Source organism: Poromitra crassiceps (genome assembly GCF_964638095.1).
Source record: "Poromitra crassiceps genome assembly, chromosome: 2".
In the NCBI taxonomy this organism is placed as follows: Eukaryota; Metazoa; Chordata; class Actinopteri; order Beryciformes; family Melamphaidae; genus Poromitra; species Poromitra crassiceps.
In genome coordinates, this window is record NC_139624.1 from 120,736,337 (window position 1) to 120,755,580 (window position 19,244).

At 42.0% G+C, this 19,244-nt stretch overlaps 1 protein-coding gene across 1 annotated transcript; it reads left to right on the top strand.

Moving 5' to 3' along the window:
* Positions 1-6,340: 6,340 nt before the first annotated feature.
* LOC310795816 (uncharacterized protein) lies at positions 6,341-10,682 on the top strand. The gene is made up of 4 exons (XM_083657908.1): positions 6,341-6,685; positions 9,040-9,150; positions 9,641-9,735; positions 10,486-10,682. The coding sequence occupies exons 1-4, from the start codon at positions 6,394-6,396 to the stop codon at positions 10,570-10,572; spliced, it is 585 nt and encodes a 194-aa protein (XP_083514034.1). The 5' UTR covers positions 6,341-6,393; the 3' UTR covers positions 10,573-10,682.
* Positions 10,683-19,244: the final 8,562 nt, after the last annotated feature.

Here is a 19,244-nt window from a genome sequence, read left to right on the forward strand (position 1 = left end):
CCCCCTCATGCACCTTTTTATTTCGTCCACTTGGTGGCACTGTTCATACTTTTGTAATACTTTTACAGGTTTTCATGGTTAAATGTGACTTGTTTTGAAGAGGAACATTGAGAATGATAATTGTTGAATTTAGAACAAAGAAAAGAAAATGTTTATGGCATATTTTAATAGCTCTTGGTTATTGAAGTCTACTGTGCTGTAACAAAAGAAAGAATTAATTCTATAAGTAGAGACATTGCTTCTGGCATTGATGAGGAGATCACTCAGATGCACAGCAGAGAGCAGAAGGCAACTCATGCTTGTTTCATGTCTTCTACAGAGAGCGAATAAATGCTGAAAACACAACGCAGAGTCGTCATTGTTTGCATCTGTTACACTCGCTCTCTGGCCAGTCCTTCAGTCCTCCTTCAGTCAGCAGCCCGACAGGGACACAGACAGCTCTGAGAGTCTTGCAAGCCGCCCAACGCTTGTAGAGAAAGCAGATGCACGAAGCGAAATGTGGAAGTATTTTGCTTACGTTGCCGACAGCGAAGGCAAGCCCGGACACATCAAACGAAGCCAGTCTGTAAAAAGTGCTTCAACGCGACGCAGGTGAATGGATAAACATCGAACCAGCCAGGCGATTTCTCTCAGACAGGGATCCCAACTTCTTCAAATATTTCAGTTCAAAGACTGGTTAGGGAATGTGAATGATACAACATACATGCCCTCTTAAGTCAAACGAGTGTGATTTATTGTGTGACAAGCAAACTTATTTCAGCATCAGAGTTTTGCCGACCCCCAAAATAAGGAGGATTCCCCATCCAAGTGCACACGTCACTCCCCACCCGCTCTGCAGTGCCGCCCCGCCCCCCAACATACAGGCTATTTGACACTATATTCACACATGGAGCGCTCAGGTGTGAAGGGAAATTCCGGGAAATGGCCGATATTGATTTACAGGTAATTTTCCTGTAGGCATGTGTGAAAACGGCTTTAGTGTTTCACGTCGTGTTTCAAGATTAAAGCAACAAGCTGCGTCTTCCACTCCACATCATGAAAAATACCCATAACGTAAATTAAAGTGGTCTTAAAAATAACTTGTTGTATTCTCCTTAACTTCATGTTGGTATAAACATTCTTATCTGGTTATCAATGGTAAAACATGCTTCATCTAGTTAAATAAGGGTTTTAGCCAGGACTCTTGACCAGGACTCCCTGGAAGAAGAGATCTTGTATCCCAATGGGACATTCCTGGATAAAAAAAAAAAAAGTAATCCAAAAGTAACTGAAAGTAATCCCTACTTTACTTTTAAATAGTGGTAATCGGATTACGTTACTAAGTACAATTTTTAACAAGTAACAAGTAACTTTAAGGGATTGCTATTTAAAAGTAACCTACCCAACCCTGGTTGTCACCTAGTCGATTCCTAAGTGTCACTGGCCAGGGGAGCCAGTGACACAGTATTTACAGTGTTTTTCAAAGCGCTGTAATCAAACTTTGGTTTTATTGATCATTAAAATTTGAAACCGTAATACTATCGTCAGGAATTTGATCATGGTTTATCAGTAAACCGGTAATAATTTCATCCCTACTTCTATTACAGCCTGGCCTGCCTCCACCACAGATGACTGTCACTACTAAAGCTGCATGTGTCCCAGTCACACTTCTGCCCCCTGCATCACCAATCCCCAAGCACAGGCTGCTCCTGCTGTTGAGAAGATGGTCCACACCAGCTTGGAGAAGCAGCAGCTGCAACAGCCACCTCAGAGGACCAAGACATGCCTCTCCTGTGGCCAACCCAAGTCTCGCTACGAAGGTGATGGCTCCATTCACTTTTTCTATCAGGGTGGACAAGTCAGATACTTTTATTGCTCATCCAAAGTGTACAAGATTTACAGTTCCGAGGGTCTCACAAAGGGGACTGCCCCCTAGTCCCACACCTCACGAGTCCGAAAAATGATGCATTGGACAGACATCTCATTAGTCCGACAGCTCGTTAACCCGACAACGAAAATCTCACTAATCTGACAGCTCGTTAGTCCAGCGCAAACGGCAAATTTCTCTGCTGGTTTTCTTCTTTCTCTCATGAACATAATGTAGTAACCTGCTGTGGGAGAAGTTTGGGGGGTGCACACACACACACACACACACACACACACACACAGAGGGGGTGTGTATTAAATCACAAACTGGCAAGATCTATCACAAATAACTCCTACAGTAGCTGCACTATCCGTCATGTGCTTTAAAACAGGTTGCTGCAGTAAATTATGTTATTATTAAATGTTTTATTATACAATTTCTGCAGCCCTGTGAAAGACACAATAGGCCTATAGGCTACGACGTAATGTCCTTTTCCTTCCAGCCTGTTCTAACTGGAGTGCGTTTCCATAGTGGGATATGAATAATAACGCATGTCGGATCTGTTAAGCCAAGGTGAGCGGACAAATGCAGAGGCTGAGGCAATTGCAAGGTAACAGGGTGTTTTAATAAATGTTCAGGAGTGGCATGTGCCAGATGGAGCTGGCTGGCAGGTAGGCTGGCTGGCAGAGGAGCAGGCTGGAGTCAAGTCCGATGGTGATCTGAGCAGAGACAGGAACAGGTTAGAACAGGTAGGCAGAACAGAACAGGATTTGTAGAATCTTAAAAGACAGTTTTTAGACTGGAGCGACTAACTGGATGCAAGTGGCTCCAATCCTGCAATCACACACACCACACACACACATACAGAAAGAGAGGGAGAGAGGGAGGGAGGGGTGAGAGAGAAGAAGAGAAAACCAACTGAGAAATTTGCCGTTTTGTAGGCTTCAGTCTACACTGAATGAGAACAGTGACTTGCGCTGCTGTCAGAGCGCATTATTTTCGATAACGAGCTGTCGGATTTGTTTCATCTACACATTACAATCACTCATGTAAACCAAAAATCTTTTAATACCTGAAATGAGATGATGCTGTTGTGATATTCTTTGTCTTCTGATATCTCACACAAGACACAGAGTGGATGGCGGAGTGGACCGGAGCTGGATTGACTGACATGGGCCCCGAAATGAAAAGGGACTAGGGATGCACATTTTCCACAAATTCCAGAATCGATCATTGATAACGTTAAGGATCAATCAATCGATTAATTGTAATTAAAAACACAAAATTGTCGAAACAATACCAAATGCGTTTTTTCATCAATAAAACCTTTATTTATACAGCAGCAACATATTGTATGTTTCTCACAGCATTGCATAGCATAGCCTATACTATGAAACATATAAAAATGTAGAGGCATAACTTTTAGACATGTCAACATTTGCCCAGAATCCGCGCCACGGCCGCTGCCTAGGTCCAACAGGGGCTCACTGACCGCAGATTCTTTTTTTTTTCTGCTCGCCGTGCGTCGTTTAAACGCTGATGCTGAGTTGCTCAGCTCGAGTCCAGGTGAGACTAGGATCCAGTTGTTGTAGGTGTACACCCAATCACAGATAGGCATCATGTCTTTTTCTATAACACCGCAGATCGATTGGGTTATTTTTTCTGCTGGCCGCGCGTCGCAACTCTTCCTCTTTGAGTTGATGGTGGGTTGCTCCAGGTTTGAGGAAGAGGAGCCAGCCAATTTATCCGAATGAACGCTGTTCAAGTGACAGAGCATCTTATGGCTTGTCTGAAAAGGGCTATAGTGATGTAGACAAGTGTTTGGGTCCACCTATTACTTACACTTTGTTAATAAAACAATAAACGAGAGAGTCAGGCTGTAACGTTATAACACGCTTCCACATTTATTCTCAGACAACTAGTACGCTCGTCAACAACGGAAGCTTCACTCTCATTCCCCATACACATCCTGTTCAACTCTTGAGGTGACAAACACAGAGCCTTGCAGTCTGTTACAGTGATATCATTGCGCCCTCTGGAGGATCATTGAAAAATGATTTGAAAACACCGTTCTACTGACAGAATGCACGTTGCTTTTGTTGTTGTTTTGATCGAGTACATTTTCACATGCTTGAGTAAATGCTTAACGGGCGAGTAATCAACCTTCGATTAATTGTGTGCATCCCTAAAAGAGACGTTTTTCTGTTCAGCTCTGCTCCACTCCGCCTCATGGGTGCCCCGTCTATGTGCCGACAGCCCGCAATGCCGATAGCCCACAAGCAGAACCAGCTGAGCGAGGTCTGTCGGTGGACCGGCTGGAGCTAACCTCTCCCAGCCCCCACGCCTAAACCTAACCTCTCCTACCCCCCACGCCTAAACCTAACCTCCCCCAGACCCTAACCCTAAGCCCTCGTTCACACAGGACGCCAAACATAAGCAGAACTGAAGCTTGAAGCAGGCACAAGCTGAACGTGCGCCTTGTTCACACAAGACGCCTTCTCTTTTCCTCTCAGTGCCTACTCTCGCGCCTTGAACCCGCCCACAACTCATGCTTCATGGCTTCAGCGTCACGCTTGGAAATTCAGCGTCAAGCCTGAGTGAGCGTGGCTTCAGCAAGGCGTCAGCGCGGCACGCGCGCAGGTGGTGTGAACGGCTTCGCCTGTTAACAAATTAAACTAGTTTAAATAAATTAAACTTGTGGGTACAGCGTAGGCACAGCTCCGGTTGAGCATTGCTTCAGCGTCCTGTGTGAACGAGGGCTAACCTCTTCCACCCCCCACGCCTAAACCTAACCTCTCACGCCTAAACCTAACCTTCCCCAGACCTTAACCCTAAACCTAACCTCTCCCACCCCCCACGCCTAAACCTAATGTCGGCATTGCGGGTGGTCGGCATAGCGGGTGGACACCGCCTCATGAGGGCAACCATCTGCTCTCATTGCCCTGAAAGTGCTTGAATTGACATGGGACCACGAGCGGGTCTTGAAAGGGTTTCAGTGGGTCTCTAGCAAAATGATCAATTGTTATAAAGTTCTGCATTATTTAATTTACAAGAAGTTGATACAATGAGAGAATGTAGAAGAAGGATTGTGTTGATCATAGTTTCACTGTTATCTCTCTACCAACAGTACTACAGATTGACAAAATCATATCTGACAGTAAAACATATTCTCAGATTTGGGCCCGAGAGACAGAATCTCATCAAATGGAGGTCTGTGGCTCTAATGTGAATGAATTAGGGGTCCTTGATATGCCAAAATGTCCATCTTATCACATGGGATCTAAATGGAGCCCGGTAAATTGCTACTGTGTTTATATTGTGTACTGATTAATCCAATTCACTTTATTTGCTTGTATATATGGTATGTGTGTATGTATGTGTATTGGGTGGATTTAATAAAACATTGATTTTAAGGAAATAATTTGTTTCACTTGATTTCATCTTCAAGGGCATTGCTCAGCTTGTTTTCAAGAATAATAGGTCAAATAGATTGTTTATCAAATGTTGCATGCAACAGTTTTGAGTACAGTATCAATATGATTTATGCAGTGTAATAATTATGCTATTACATGCTATACTTTGGGCCTTCCTCTACAATTCTCTGTACAAAAAATGCTATAGCCACTACACATTTCAAACTAAACTACTGAACTGATGTAGATATTAGGCTAAGCTGCCTCATGTGAAATTTTATTGAAAACTTCAACTGGGAGCAGAAAAGTGCCTGACTTCATTTGCACCTGTCACCTGTCATCTGCATCCTCTTCCAGCAAACTGCAGTGTGAATCATGTACTAGTTGATATTTTTGTATTAAAATTAATCAACTGTTGTTAATGTTAATGCTAAAAACATGTTTTAGACAATTGTGACAATTGCTTGAGGTGGGGTAAATAAACCTTTACATCATAAAAAGGTGTGCCCCCAGGTGAGATTCGAACCCGTGTCTCTCCTGCCAAGAGTTGGAAGATTACATACTCAGTGTTCTAACACTGTAGCTTATGTCACATGAAAATCCTGGCCTTTTCATTGGCTGTCAATCTGCTACAACAACACGCGGCTGGCCAAGAAGTGCAAGATGATATTAGTTACCACAGTGTGATTTTACATGTAGGTTACATGTACTTGGTTTGTTTTAAAGAACTTAACCGAAAAACAACGCTGATTTATTTTGCACATGATCTCACACGTATCCGAAAACTGTCAACAGTTTTGCAGACTTTCATTTAGTTGGACAGTTACTGAGAGCTCATTTGATTTGAGTTAAGTTGTGGACCAGTGATGTTATTTGTGCATGAATGCAGCCTGCTTTCTAACCTGACCTGAGATGCTATATATTTCACTTCCTGTTAAAAGAGCACATTTGTGGTCAGGTCGTTTTTCTCAGTAAATTGCAGCAGACAGTGTTGTCAGATAGGAAGTGCAACGTGGGCTCAGACACTTGGGCTGTGTCTGTTGAGTTGACTGGTTTTAGTCTCGGCTGAAGAAGGACATGAAGCTGTTGTGGGTTCTCTTCACTGTTGTCCTGCCGTGTGTCCAAGCTGAGGAGATGGAGGTTAAGGCGGTGATGGGCGACAATGCAACTTTAACCTGCTCTCTGTCGGGTGGAGCTATCTACTGGGAGATGCAACTCAGCCAGCTCCGTGTGAGCATCCTGCGCTCTTTTAGAAAGAGTATTGGTAATGCCGTGTACTGTGAGAATTACAAAAAACCTCAAACAAAATACACAGTGCTGACGGGAAACAGATTCATGATTACAAACGTCACCACAGATGATTACAGGATTTACTTCTGTACCCTGAAAGATGGGAACCTCAGCGACACCTTCCGCCTCGTCTCCGGTAAGGACACAATTAGCCTAACTGGTCCGTTTCTAACCTGAAGACTCCAGAATGCACAAATCTGTCTTCTTCGTATGCGTGTTGTGTATATCAAACTGTAGCATAAACATGAGTTTCAGAGCTGAAGTCAGTTCGGTAACTCTTTATTTTACAGGTACCCTAGTTACATATTAACTATTTGTAATTACACATGAACACCAAATGTAATTACACAGTAATTACCAATAGTTATAGATGAAGTTCATATGTAGTTACATTGTAACAGACCTGTACAATTGAGTGAGTCTGTTCAACTGTAGTTCATATGTAGTTACATGGTAACGGACCTGTAAAATGGAGTGAGTCTATTCAACTGTAGTTCATATGTAGTTACATGGTAACGGACCTGTAAAGTGGAGTGAGTCTATTCAACTGTAGTTCATATGTAGTTACATGGTACCGGATCTGTAAAGTGGAGTGAGTCTATTTAACTGTAGTTCATATGTAGTTACATGGTACCAGACCTGTAAAGTGGAGTGAGTCTATTTAACTGTAGTTCATATGTAGTTACATGGTACCGGACCTGTAAAGAAGCTCCGGGCTGGGACAGAGATTGCTAAAACCCAGTGGTGGATTCAAACCACTGAACTTCAGATTGCAAAGCAAGCGGCTTTAACCACTCGTTTAGTGGAGTTTGAGAGGATAACTGTATGTGAGTCAGATGTAGTTGCCACTTCATAGCTTTGTTATTATAAACAGAAACTTTGGAAAAAATGTTGATACTTTGTTAGTTGTAGCTTGAAAGACAGGCAATATTGATTAATATGAATGCATTTCTTCAGTGTGACTGTGCCACACCCCCCCCCCACACCCACACACACACACACACACACACACACACACACACACACACACACACACAAGCTGTAAATGGCTCATGTGACTATTTCCACCCCAATTCAGAAAATGATTAGAATGTATTTTAAAAAAATAAAAAAATAAATATAAATAAATGTTTCTAGAGCACAGTGCATACAATTTATATAGCAAATTGGGGGGAGTTCTCCCTTATGCTTCACATCGGGGGGATTTATAGACTTGGGGGGAGGGGGTAGACTTTGGGGAGAGATGATCCAGGGGTCTGGTGACCACAGGGCTTCGACTGGATCCCCAACTAATTGAGAAATTGGGAAATTGATGGGGAAAATGACTCATTTACAATAAGCTAACAATTAGAATGTAGAAGAATGGCTATTTTGATTATAGATTCACTGTTACCTCTATACCTACAATACTTTTATTTTAATTTTTGTATGGGAATTCTGGACAAAATCATATCTACAACTAAAAATCAATATTTTCAATATTACAACAATCAATATTTTCCCCAAGTCTCTGTTTATAATAACAAAGCTATGAAGTGACAACTACATCTGACTGACATACAGTTATCCTCTCAAACTCCACCATGAAATTTGGAAAGCCCTTGTGGCTGAGTGGTTAAAACCGCCTGCTTTGCAATCAGAAGTTCAGTGGTTCGAATCCACCACTGTGTTTTAGCAATCTCTGTCCCAGCCCGGAGCTTCTTTACAGGTCCGGTACCATATAACTACATATGAACTACAGTTAAATAGACTCACTCCACTTTACAGATCTGGTACCATGTAACTACATATGAACTACAGTTGAATAGACTAACTCCACTTTACAGGTCCGGTACCATGTAACTACATATGACCTACAGTTGAATAGACTCACTCCATTTTACAGGCCCGGTACCATGTAACTACATATGAACTACAGTTGAACAGACTCACTCCATTTTACAGGTCTGTTACAATGTAACTACATATGAACTACAGTTGAATAGACTCACTCCATTTTACAGGTCTGTTACAATGTAACTACATATGAACCAACATTTGGTGTTCATGTGTAATTACAAATAGTTCATATGTAACTAGGGTACCTGTAAAATAAAGGGTTACCGTCAGGTCTCTTAAAGTAAATTTAAACTAACATGATAACTGAGCCTCTAGTCATTTCTTCAGAGACTTCCATTTTGAAGAAATTTCTCTTCCTGAATTGAGAATAAATTGACAGTTTATGCGTCATTATTTACTATTTTATTCATCACAATGTTGGGGTTCAAGTCTGTTCAAATAAGTATACAGTAACACCAAAATCATTTCTGTTAGTCTTCCAGATAGTCCTCTGAGCTGGGTGACTTTTGACCTCCTTCCTTTTGGGTCCTTGTAATGTTTTCTAGGACTGAGGTTTGTGCTGCTGACGTCAGCTGAGTGACGCTCGAGTTACAGAAATAACTAAAAAGTAAAAATATAAAAACATGTGATCTCTGTACTTTAATGTTGTAGCTGACGGCGTAGCTCTGCGTGACAACGAGACGGAACAAGAGCTGAAGTTTGGGCAAACCTTTGTGTTCATCTCGGTCGCCTTGAATGCCGTTCTTATTCCAGCAGTAATCGGTGAGTGTTAATGCTGTATCATTTGTGACATTTTTGTATAAATACATTTCCGTTTTGCTGCTCTGTATCACAAATTCATGGAACAGGGTCACATGCATGATTTTTGACTTTGATGATAACAACAATGCATTCTTTGTCACCAAGGAACTTTGAGAGTTGATCAGTTTGTTGTGACTGTGCTTCTGGTTCATTTGGGTCATTGTTTTTGAAGAGTAGCCAGCTGAATTGCCTCTTTTCTTCAGCAGAACCCACAGATAGAGCTTGTCTGCTCGTTTTGACCGATTTGAGATTTAATTTCAGTTCCATTGGCAAACTGTTACGACTCGTTCTCTTTAAAAAATAATTCCAAATAATAAGTGATGTGTGAACCAGCCACTCACTAATTACTATACTAAAAGCGAACACATTTGTGTTGCAGTATTTTGATTGAGAGCAGCAACAAGACTGTTAGAGTGAAGTTGAACTAACCTTCTGACCATGTTGTTGGTAGTTTTGGCTGTTGCAGCTCTGTGTAAGAAGAGGAATCGTCTCCAGGTGAACGACCCTTCCCCTATGACCCCAGCTGCACCTGACAGCTCACCACAGGTCAGTGACTGTCCTGAACCACTGTGTTAACTGTCCTGTGATTACTAACAAGACACAGACTGGAGACTAACATAGATCTGCTGGACCTAGACAGTGAAACACGAGGAACCTGAGGGGACTACTAGAGACAGGGAAAGTCTGACAAAGTCACAATCGTGACATTAGGATCTCTGGGTATGGTCAAGCCAAGATAGGTGAGGCGGTTCTTTGCCAATTTGAATGGGAGATTTTCCAGGAAACCGGGAGTGAAGACATCAGAGAGGCATAAAGTCACGCTGTCCAGTTAATTGTGTGGTTTGGGCTGATTACTATGGTCCATGTAAACGTGCCTACTGTTGGGAGGTTTTAATGATGTCGTCATTGAAGATGCTGATGTCAACAGTGATGATGTCATAATTGATGATAATTACACCTGACATAATGTCACTGTTGAAGGTTGGTAATTTCACTTATGTCATACTGTAATGTGATGTCATGTTCGAATTGGGCTCTAGGCGTAGAGGTGCCTGGTGAAGATATGCACTCTACTGAGTGCGTGCACTTTTCTAGTTCTATTATAGTACTGTTCTATTATGCTATTACCATGGTTATTACTACTCCTACTGTACTGTTACTGCTAAGGCTACCGTACTGGTAAAAGTACTACAACCACTGCTACTAGAGACTTTTATTTCCGAATATTACTAATTACTACTCCTACTACTACTGCTAATAATAATAATAATACAGTATTGCATCTCTGTGTTTCAGTATGAGGAGATCCAGTTCTCCGCCCAGCGACCCTGCCCACCCGCTCCTGCTACAGATTGTGCTTACTCCCTCGCTCAGCTCCCGTGAGACCTCATGATGTCATCTGGACACCTGATGATGTCATCAGGACACCTGACGCTGTGAACAACAGTATTTTAATGAAAATATCTTTTTTTTGGGGGGGTATTTCAACGTGTGCCGTCCACGTACCGATAGTATTACTGTTAGTATTCTGTATTTAGACAATGTGAATGTATTGGTCCTAGAGACAGGAGGACTCACCACTCCACTATCTCTGGGAGACATTTTGTTGGTAGGATAGCGTACTCTCATGACGACGGCGTGTCTGAGGATGTATTTTGTTTTGGGGTTTCTGTACTGTATCAGTGGCTGCTGAGTGATTCGTATGGATTTAAAGTGTAACTAACCCCCAAAACTTTTTTCAGCTTTTAACCAATGTATATAGGTTTTGGGGTTGTGTGTGTGTGTGTGTGTGAAGGATTCTGGTCAAGACTTCCACATTTGAGACCAAACTGTTAATATTCTACAAACAGTATCATTTTCAGCAGCAAAGGTGCCCTCTATGGGTTCAAACCTGCTTTTTTTTTTTGCCCTCCAAAGTGCCAAAAATGTGGTACAACTTTATGTCACGTTGCACTCCCCCCTTTCCCACTCATGTGATTTTTTTCTTCTTCCATGTGATCATTAGCTAACACCAGAGCCATAATAGAAGAGTTGCAACATCTCCATTCACTCCAATGGACCCGTTTTTAGCCAGGATTCAGTTTGTAAGTCTGTTTGTGATGCACTTTTGAAAGGGTCAGACGTTTAAATAATCAAATTGTATTATCATCTTTATTTTATGCATTAAATGCAGCACAAGCCCTTCCTGGGTGCTGGGATAGCGCAAGGCATTATGGGTAATCGGCTACCGGGGCTAATGCTATAATAGGTCTGTCTGAAGGCATTTATTTGTTTCTGAAAGTGGGGGAAAATAGTAAAATTCCCCAAAACTACTGTATCTCTGAATTATCTGTTTAACCAAATCACACACTTTTAGGCTATTCTATGTGATCTCATTCTGAAAACTAATTTTCACTTCTATTCACTGAGCCTCCCCTGAAACTGCTTGGAGCCCCCCTGGGGAGGCCCGCCTCCCACTTTGAAAACCTCTGGCTGAGAACATTAGCTACTTCACTGTAAGTTAATCTACATTTTACTGTATATAATATTACCATTTACCGCACAGGTGCTTATAGATTTAAGGTTATGCAATGCTGAAAATTGAACATGTATTTTAAGGATTTTGACATGTTGAAATCAGTGTTTAGAGTGTAGCCGCCATGTTGATGTGATGTCAGAAAGCTGCATATCTGAAAACTCAGGGTTGAGAGGTTTTTCCTACTTGGAATTCTGGCTTATGTTGTATTTTTGTATAAGTTGTAATTTCTGACTAGGCTATCCAAGGCCTCCCAATTCTTTACAATTTATTTTTGAAAGACTGCAGAAATAAACAGTGTGTGGAAAATGACTGTTGATTCTTTTCAAATGATGTACCAGCATCTAGCATGCTCAAAGCGCCGACACGGTAGAGTTACTGTTCACAAACCAACTCTGATAGTTTATTAAAACTATAGGTCGCCTATGAAGTTAGAAATGTGCAATTATTTTTGAAATTGGAGCCCTATATGGCTAGAGAAAATGGCTGTAGATTCCCCATATCGCTCTTAACGGGAAATCCTACAACAACCAAATGCATTGCACGCGACACTGACTCATCACATGATATGTCATAGCCCAAAGACAAAGTTAGCAGCGTGATATTCGGCCTTGTATCATTGAACTAGTTTTCTTCCAAAATTATATTTTAAAGTATTTTGTAGTATCATACTACGAAATACTTTAAAATACCATTTTGGAAGAAAATATCTACTACTAGTATGATATTTTAGTGTCTGCTTTTCCCTATCCTTAGCATAACATGGGACCGGCCACCAGTTGTTAGTACTGTTGCCTCACAGCAAGAAGGTCGGTCCGGCCCAGGTCCTTTCTGTGTGGAGTTTGCATGTTCTCCCCGTGTTCATGTGGGTTTTCTCCGGAGGCTCCGGTTTCCTCCCACCATCAAAGACATGTATGTTAGGGTTAATACTCCTGACAGTGCTCCTGACCAAGGCAATGGCGAAAAGAACTGAAGTTGTTCCCCGGGCGCTGCACTGCGGCTGCCCACTGCTCCTAGTTCTAGGAAGGTTCCTAGTAACGGATGGGTCAAATGCAGAGGATGAATTTTACATGGGGATAAATAAAGGATAACTTAAAGAGTGTTTTGGGAGACCCACATTTTACCATCCTTGAAGGCACCACTACAGAAAATGTGGAAATGTAGCCTTGTAGTCTAAAGCCCAATGTGTCTATCAAATGTGGTACAGTACGGCCACCGGAACAGACTCGTGTCGATGTAAATCGGGGCTCCGATGTCTGCCGAGTTCGCCTCCGTCTGAAACTGTATGGGTGGTTGAGCGCAAGTTTGTTCTGGCAGCCATACTGAGGATCACGCTACCCCCGCTTCCCCCCGAACAGGCGCCCCGACCAGGACTCATACACTTAATCCAGCTTCCTACCCACATACACGGCCAAATTCTTCCCATTTGGAAAAAGTCATCAGTTTTACAAATTATGCTTTTTGGCGGCAAATGAGCGGGAAGCTCTGGGTGCAGGCAACTGGAGGGAAGTAAAACATTCAAAACAAATGTTCATTTGCATTTATACTACCCACAAACACCCCCTTTTTTCAGATTCCCCCCCCCCCCAATTAAGCTTGGCCAATTCCCCCTGCTGTCCTGGCCGTGGCTCCACCCCCACTGCCAATCTGGGGAGAGTTGTAGACTAGCACATGCTTCCTCTAATACATGTGCAATCGCCAGCCGCTTCTTTTCACCTGACAGCGGCAGGACCTAGCGCATGGGAGGATCACGCCCCCCCCCCCCCTCCGAACAGGCGCCCCGACCGACCAGAGGAGGAACCAGGACTCATACACTTAATCCAGCTTCCCACCCGCAGACACGGCCAATTGTGTCTGTAGGAATGTCTGACCAAGCCGGAATTACCACTTCCGGAAATGAGAACCCGGGTCTCCACAGTGCGAGGAGAGTGCTTTGACCTCCACGCTACCCAGACATTCATACAACACACACATTGTAATGATACAAAGTTGGTTGGAAATCTGTAACGTACTGATGCAAGTTTTAAATGCAAAAAAAACTGTAGGATGATGATCTACAGATGCAGCAATCTTGACTTGGCCATGACAGGTCCATGACAGATTAACCAAACATAAGATAGAAATGTAACTTCATATACTTAACTTAACCTAAACCAATTCAACCTCTTAATAAACACACAGATATCAGTTTCTCTAAAGCAATGTCCCTTATTGTGTCAGAAAGTCAAAAGGGCTTCGGCTGGGAGCAGCAACTAAAGATCACTGCCACTATCTGGTTTTGAATGATCACTTCCCTTTTGAAAATTGTGTCTGTTTTTGAATTACCACAAAAGTAAACAAGGATACATGTTTAGGTTTGTTTATGTATTAACTTTATTTGTTTAGGCCTAAAGAGAGAGGGGGAGGACGAGAGAGACCGCAAGACAGAGAGAGGGAGGGCAAGAGAGAGCCATATACTGGTGGGATAAACCACTACAATACGCTAGCCTACAGCAGTGGTGCCAGCAGCAGATCTGTTCCTGTTGAACACTGAGAAGTCGACTGTGGCACATGTAGCACCCTGTTACCATAAATATCTTACAATAACTGTGGGAGCTAAATATCATCAAGTATAGGCTAATGATCAGAAGATGTCAGGAACGGGAGAGGAGGCTAAATACATTTGATGTACACTGAATAAGGAAGACTCAGGAGACATGAACTTGATTGTAAAAAGGTACCATGTATTTAGAAATATAAAGAGAAAAGAACAAGTAAACAAACAAATGGCCATACAGAGAGGTTGTATTCAAGATCCTCTTGCAATAACAGAGTTCACAGAGCATGCATTTCAACGTGAAACACAGCCATGCAAGATTTCACCTAGTAATTATCTCTCACCAATTAGATGACTAGATTGTATACCAGATAAATCAATCAATATCGATATCCATAGAATTAATTTCACTCAGCAATTGACCATAAACAAATCAAACACCCAAAATAAATCCCTAACCCTAATCCAGTCAGTCCTCTTCGTGACACATGCACATTCCTTCCCAGCACAGGGGAATAGTCCAGGGGTTAAAGTCTCAATGTCATTGGGGTGAAGTCAAGGTCCAAGGGGGAATGGGTGTGTGCTGAGTGGAGAGTGTGTGAGAGAGAATGAATGGGGTGAGAGTGGTGTTGCAGCCTTACGTCCTACCGCCCAGGGAGGACAATGATTGACAACCGCAATGATGGTTTTGCTGAGAGTTCCGGGTTCCAGACTAGGCTCGTTCTCATTGGGTTAGCTCGCCATCAAGTTCATCCCAGCTTAGAAACCTGGCCTGTGTAGTCAAACAAACAAGCCAGACTATTTAACTCCCAATTGGCTCATCATAAAGTAATAATTAATTAAACCACCAATAAAAAAAGTACAGTTCACCATTCAATTAATCAATTCATCAACATTGTTAGAACAAATTGCCATGATCACATCATGCCTGCAGCTTGGCTGAATTGTTTGTATGAATCACACTCACCAATTCAGTTCAATGCACTCTTATCATTTGTGTCCTCGACCACCAGCTCGATAGAATTCTGCAGCATGATGTTAAATAAAGGACTCACATCAACCTCATGTTTAACAATCATTGTTTGAAAGTTTGGATGTAACAAAAGCTTTCCTCTACCAACCTGCTGCAGCACCTCTCCTCTCACCAGGCCCCATTCACCTAACTAATTGGAGCACCTGGCAGATTATCTATGAGGGAGAGTGTGCTCTGATTGGCTGTCGGTGCAGTGAGGTGGCACAGACTCACAGAGTGCAGTAGAGGGATCAGAGATATCAACAGTGTATAATGTCAAGAAAACAACATATGCAACTTATGAAAAAGAAAAGAAAATGAGAGTTTATCCACTTTGGGACCGGGTTACACACAGAAACCACTTCCTGTTAGGGTTAGGGTTAACACAACATGACTGACATGAACACAAATGCCAGTGGGCCAACAGCCATCAGATTAGTAGCAGCACTCACAAGGTTCATTAGGGTTCTATATAGAATGTAAGGTTCTAATTTACCAATCTCCCCAGATCGGCAGAGGGTGGAGCAGCAACCAGGATAAATAGGAGTGACTTGAAGGATAATCCCTGCATTACCCTATGCATGCCCCCATAACACTCATACACATGTTTCCACAAAGAAAAAAAACATTCACATTTTTGTCTGATTTATTGAACAACTTCTCTAATTCACTGATGTTACACACACACGCACGCACGCACACACACACACACACACACACACACACACACACACACACACACACACACACACACACACACACACACACACACACACAGACAGACACTTCTCTTATTAAAATCCTGTTGAGATGCAGGTGAATGTGTCTTAGTTATTATGGCCTTAATTCTACATAATGTGCACTGTGAGGGAGGGGGGGGGGGCTTTATGTGTCCAGGCCCAGGGCCCATCGTGTGTGTGTGTGTGTGTGTGTGTGTGTGTGTGTGTGTGTGTGTGTGTGTTTGTGTGTGTGTGTGTGTGTGTGTGTGTGTGTGTGTGTGTGTGTGTCTGTGTGTCTGTGTGTCTGTGTGGGATGTCACGGAAATAATTTGCAGAGGTCTACTTTAGCCCTTTTCACACCTAGAAAACCTCCACTTTGCACTCTGCCCTCTATGGGCAGCAGATCTGTTCCTGTTGAAAACTGAGCAGTCGACTGTGGCACAGAAACCACTTCCTGTTAGGGTTAACACAACATGACTGACATGAACACAAAGGCCAGTGGGCCAACAGCCATCAGATTAGTAGCAGCACTCACAAGGTTCATTATAGGGTTATATATAGAATGTAAGGTTCTATATAATTTACCAAAGAACCCCATGTCTAAAAAGGTTCTATACAATTTCTGTAAGACAATAAAGAACCCTTCTTCTTAAGGTGTCTGATTGGTGGAATCAATGCTATGTTTAAGGCCCAAGATATATAGGTAGATAGATAGATATATAGGTAGATAGATAGAGATATATATATATTAGATAGATAGATAGATAAACAAACAAACACCCTATTTGGGAGTGCCATGGCACCCAAAACTTGGATAACAACATTGTCTCGGGGGTGAGACCAGTTTTATTGTGATTGATAATGTGTATATCGCGTGCAGCCATTTAGCCGGGCTTGCAGTGGATACAGGGGGTCCGGATTTGAGATGAAGAAGGAAGAATGACTGATGAGTCTTGCATTGAGGCTAGGTCATTCCACAAACATGCTGGAAGTGCACTGTTTTGCAGACACCCACCATGAAACCACCGGTGGGTAATTCTAGTTTCACTTTGAGTTGTCATGTTTGAGTGACTCAGTGACTGTCTCCAGTTGAGGGTCAAAGGTCACAGTGAGGCCCCAAGCACTTTCCTGTCCATGGAAACATTTGACATTAAGTGTCCATTAACTAATGCATTTACTAACGTGATTTAAACATGATTAAGATGAACGAAGATGAGTTAATGTTAAATGTAGAAGGACAACTATACATGTTTGTTAATGTTCACTAATGCATTTACTAACATGATTTAAACATGAATAACAACAGTATCTGTAGAAAAGGCCTCAATGCCCAGTGACTTTGTTTTAGTTTAATTGTGGTGTGGTGTAGCTATCTTGGTAATTGTTAGAGAGCCCCAACAGTGCACTCTGCTGGCATGACCTAGTACTGCAGCTTGGATAAAAAGGAAATAAATACAGAAAGACCATGATGTCAGAGCCACGGACAATTCATAACCAAGTCCCAGGGTGTGTTGAGGGCTCATTGTCAATCAATCACAATCAAAATGAAGCAAGAGAGACACACAGTTATAGTTTTTCACTTCTGCCCTGTTCTGGAAGTCGTTTGGTTTGTTATCCTTTGCAAAAGTCCAGTAAAGTGACTTAAAGGAGTTGGGGGTTTCCTTCATATAGGAACCCCACACCAAAACATCAATATCCTGGTCGCTGATGTGGTGCCTCCTCTGGTCGTTCGGGGCGCCTGTTCGGAGGGAGGGGGAACTGGTTGGAATAGCGTGATCCTCCCACGTGCTATGTCCTACCGGTGAAGCTTTGTCAGGTGAAAAGAAGTGGCTGGCTAACTGCCCATGTCTCGGAGGAAGCATGGAGCCAGTTTCGGCTCTCCCCAGATCGGCAGAGGGTGGAGCCCCAACCAGGATAAACACATTAAAATTAGCACTAATGGGGGATAAAAATGGGATAAAGAAAATTGGGGGTGGGGGGGGTGAGTGACTTGAAGGATAATCCCTGCATTACCTTATGCATGCCCCCATAACACCCATAGAAAAAGAGTAGAAGGTCGTGTGAGACCGAAACGTCAAGAAATAAATCTATCCGCCTGGGAGACATCTTGTTCAGCAGTGTGCGGACTCTACTCTTTTTCTACTACGTTTGACCCCTTGTCCTGCACCTGCAATTTTGACTGGATGTGCGCGCTCTACTCTCTTTCCCCCATAACACCCATACACATGTTTCCACAAAGAAAAAAAACATTCACATTTTTGTCTCATTTATTGAACAACTTCCCTTATTCACTGATGTTTCATTAACACTAATTAGTCATAATGACAATTGTCTTGTCTTTATTGTCTTTATTTAAGATCCCCATTAGCTACAGCACAGCTGCAGCTATTCTTCCTGGGGTCAAACAACTTGCATAGTTTCAAGATATCACATACAAAATTTACATTCTGTATAAAAATACATTCTGTACAAACGGTACAAGTTCAGATATTACAGTACATACATACATACTGTACCTTTCATGATATTGCATAGTCAGAATTACCTACATACCATTACAGATGTGTAGAATATACATAAAACTACATCACATATTATGTATACCTATATATATTCTATTACCATATCTTATATATATAATTATACAACTATTACCATCACCATATATATTAGCTATGTACATGCTTCAATATGCTCTATATACATATGTATACACATACATACATACACACATACACATATATATATATATATATATATATATATATATATATATACACATATATACATACACATACATACACACATACTGTACATAGCATTATCACAGTAGTAAGTGCTGTTTTACCAAGAATTTAAAATGTTTTTTGCTTTTCTTTTGTGTAATATATGTGGGAAGGGTGTTCCATTCCTGCATACCTCTAAACATGACAGTTCTTTTCATCGCATTTGTTCTAACTACTGGAAGTGTAAAACCTCCTGCAGTAGCATGTCTAGTTGAGTATGTGTGCCTGTTATGACTTAGAGATACATTTTCATACAGAGATAAGGGGTCTTTAGTGTCAAGAATATTCCACATAAACAGAAGAAGTGAGTAGAGTAGTCTATTTTTTACAAATGACCAATCCAAGGAGCTGTGCATGGCTGACACATTTGTTTTATTATCACAATGAAGTGCAATCCTAGCTGCTTTATTTTGTACCATCTGCAGTCTCCTTAGATTGGTCACTGCAGCATTAGACCACACCACTGGACAATAATCAAGATACGACA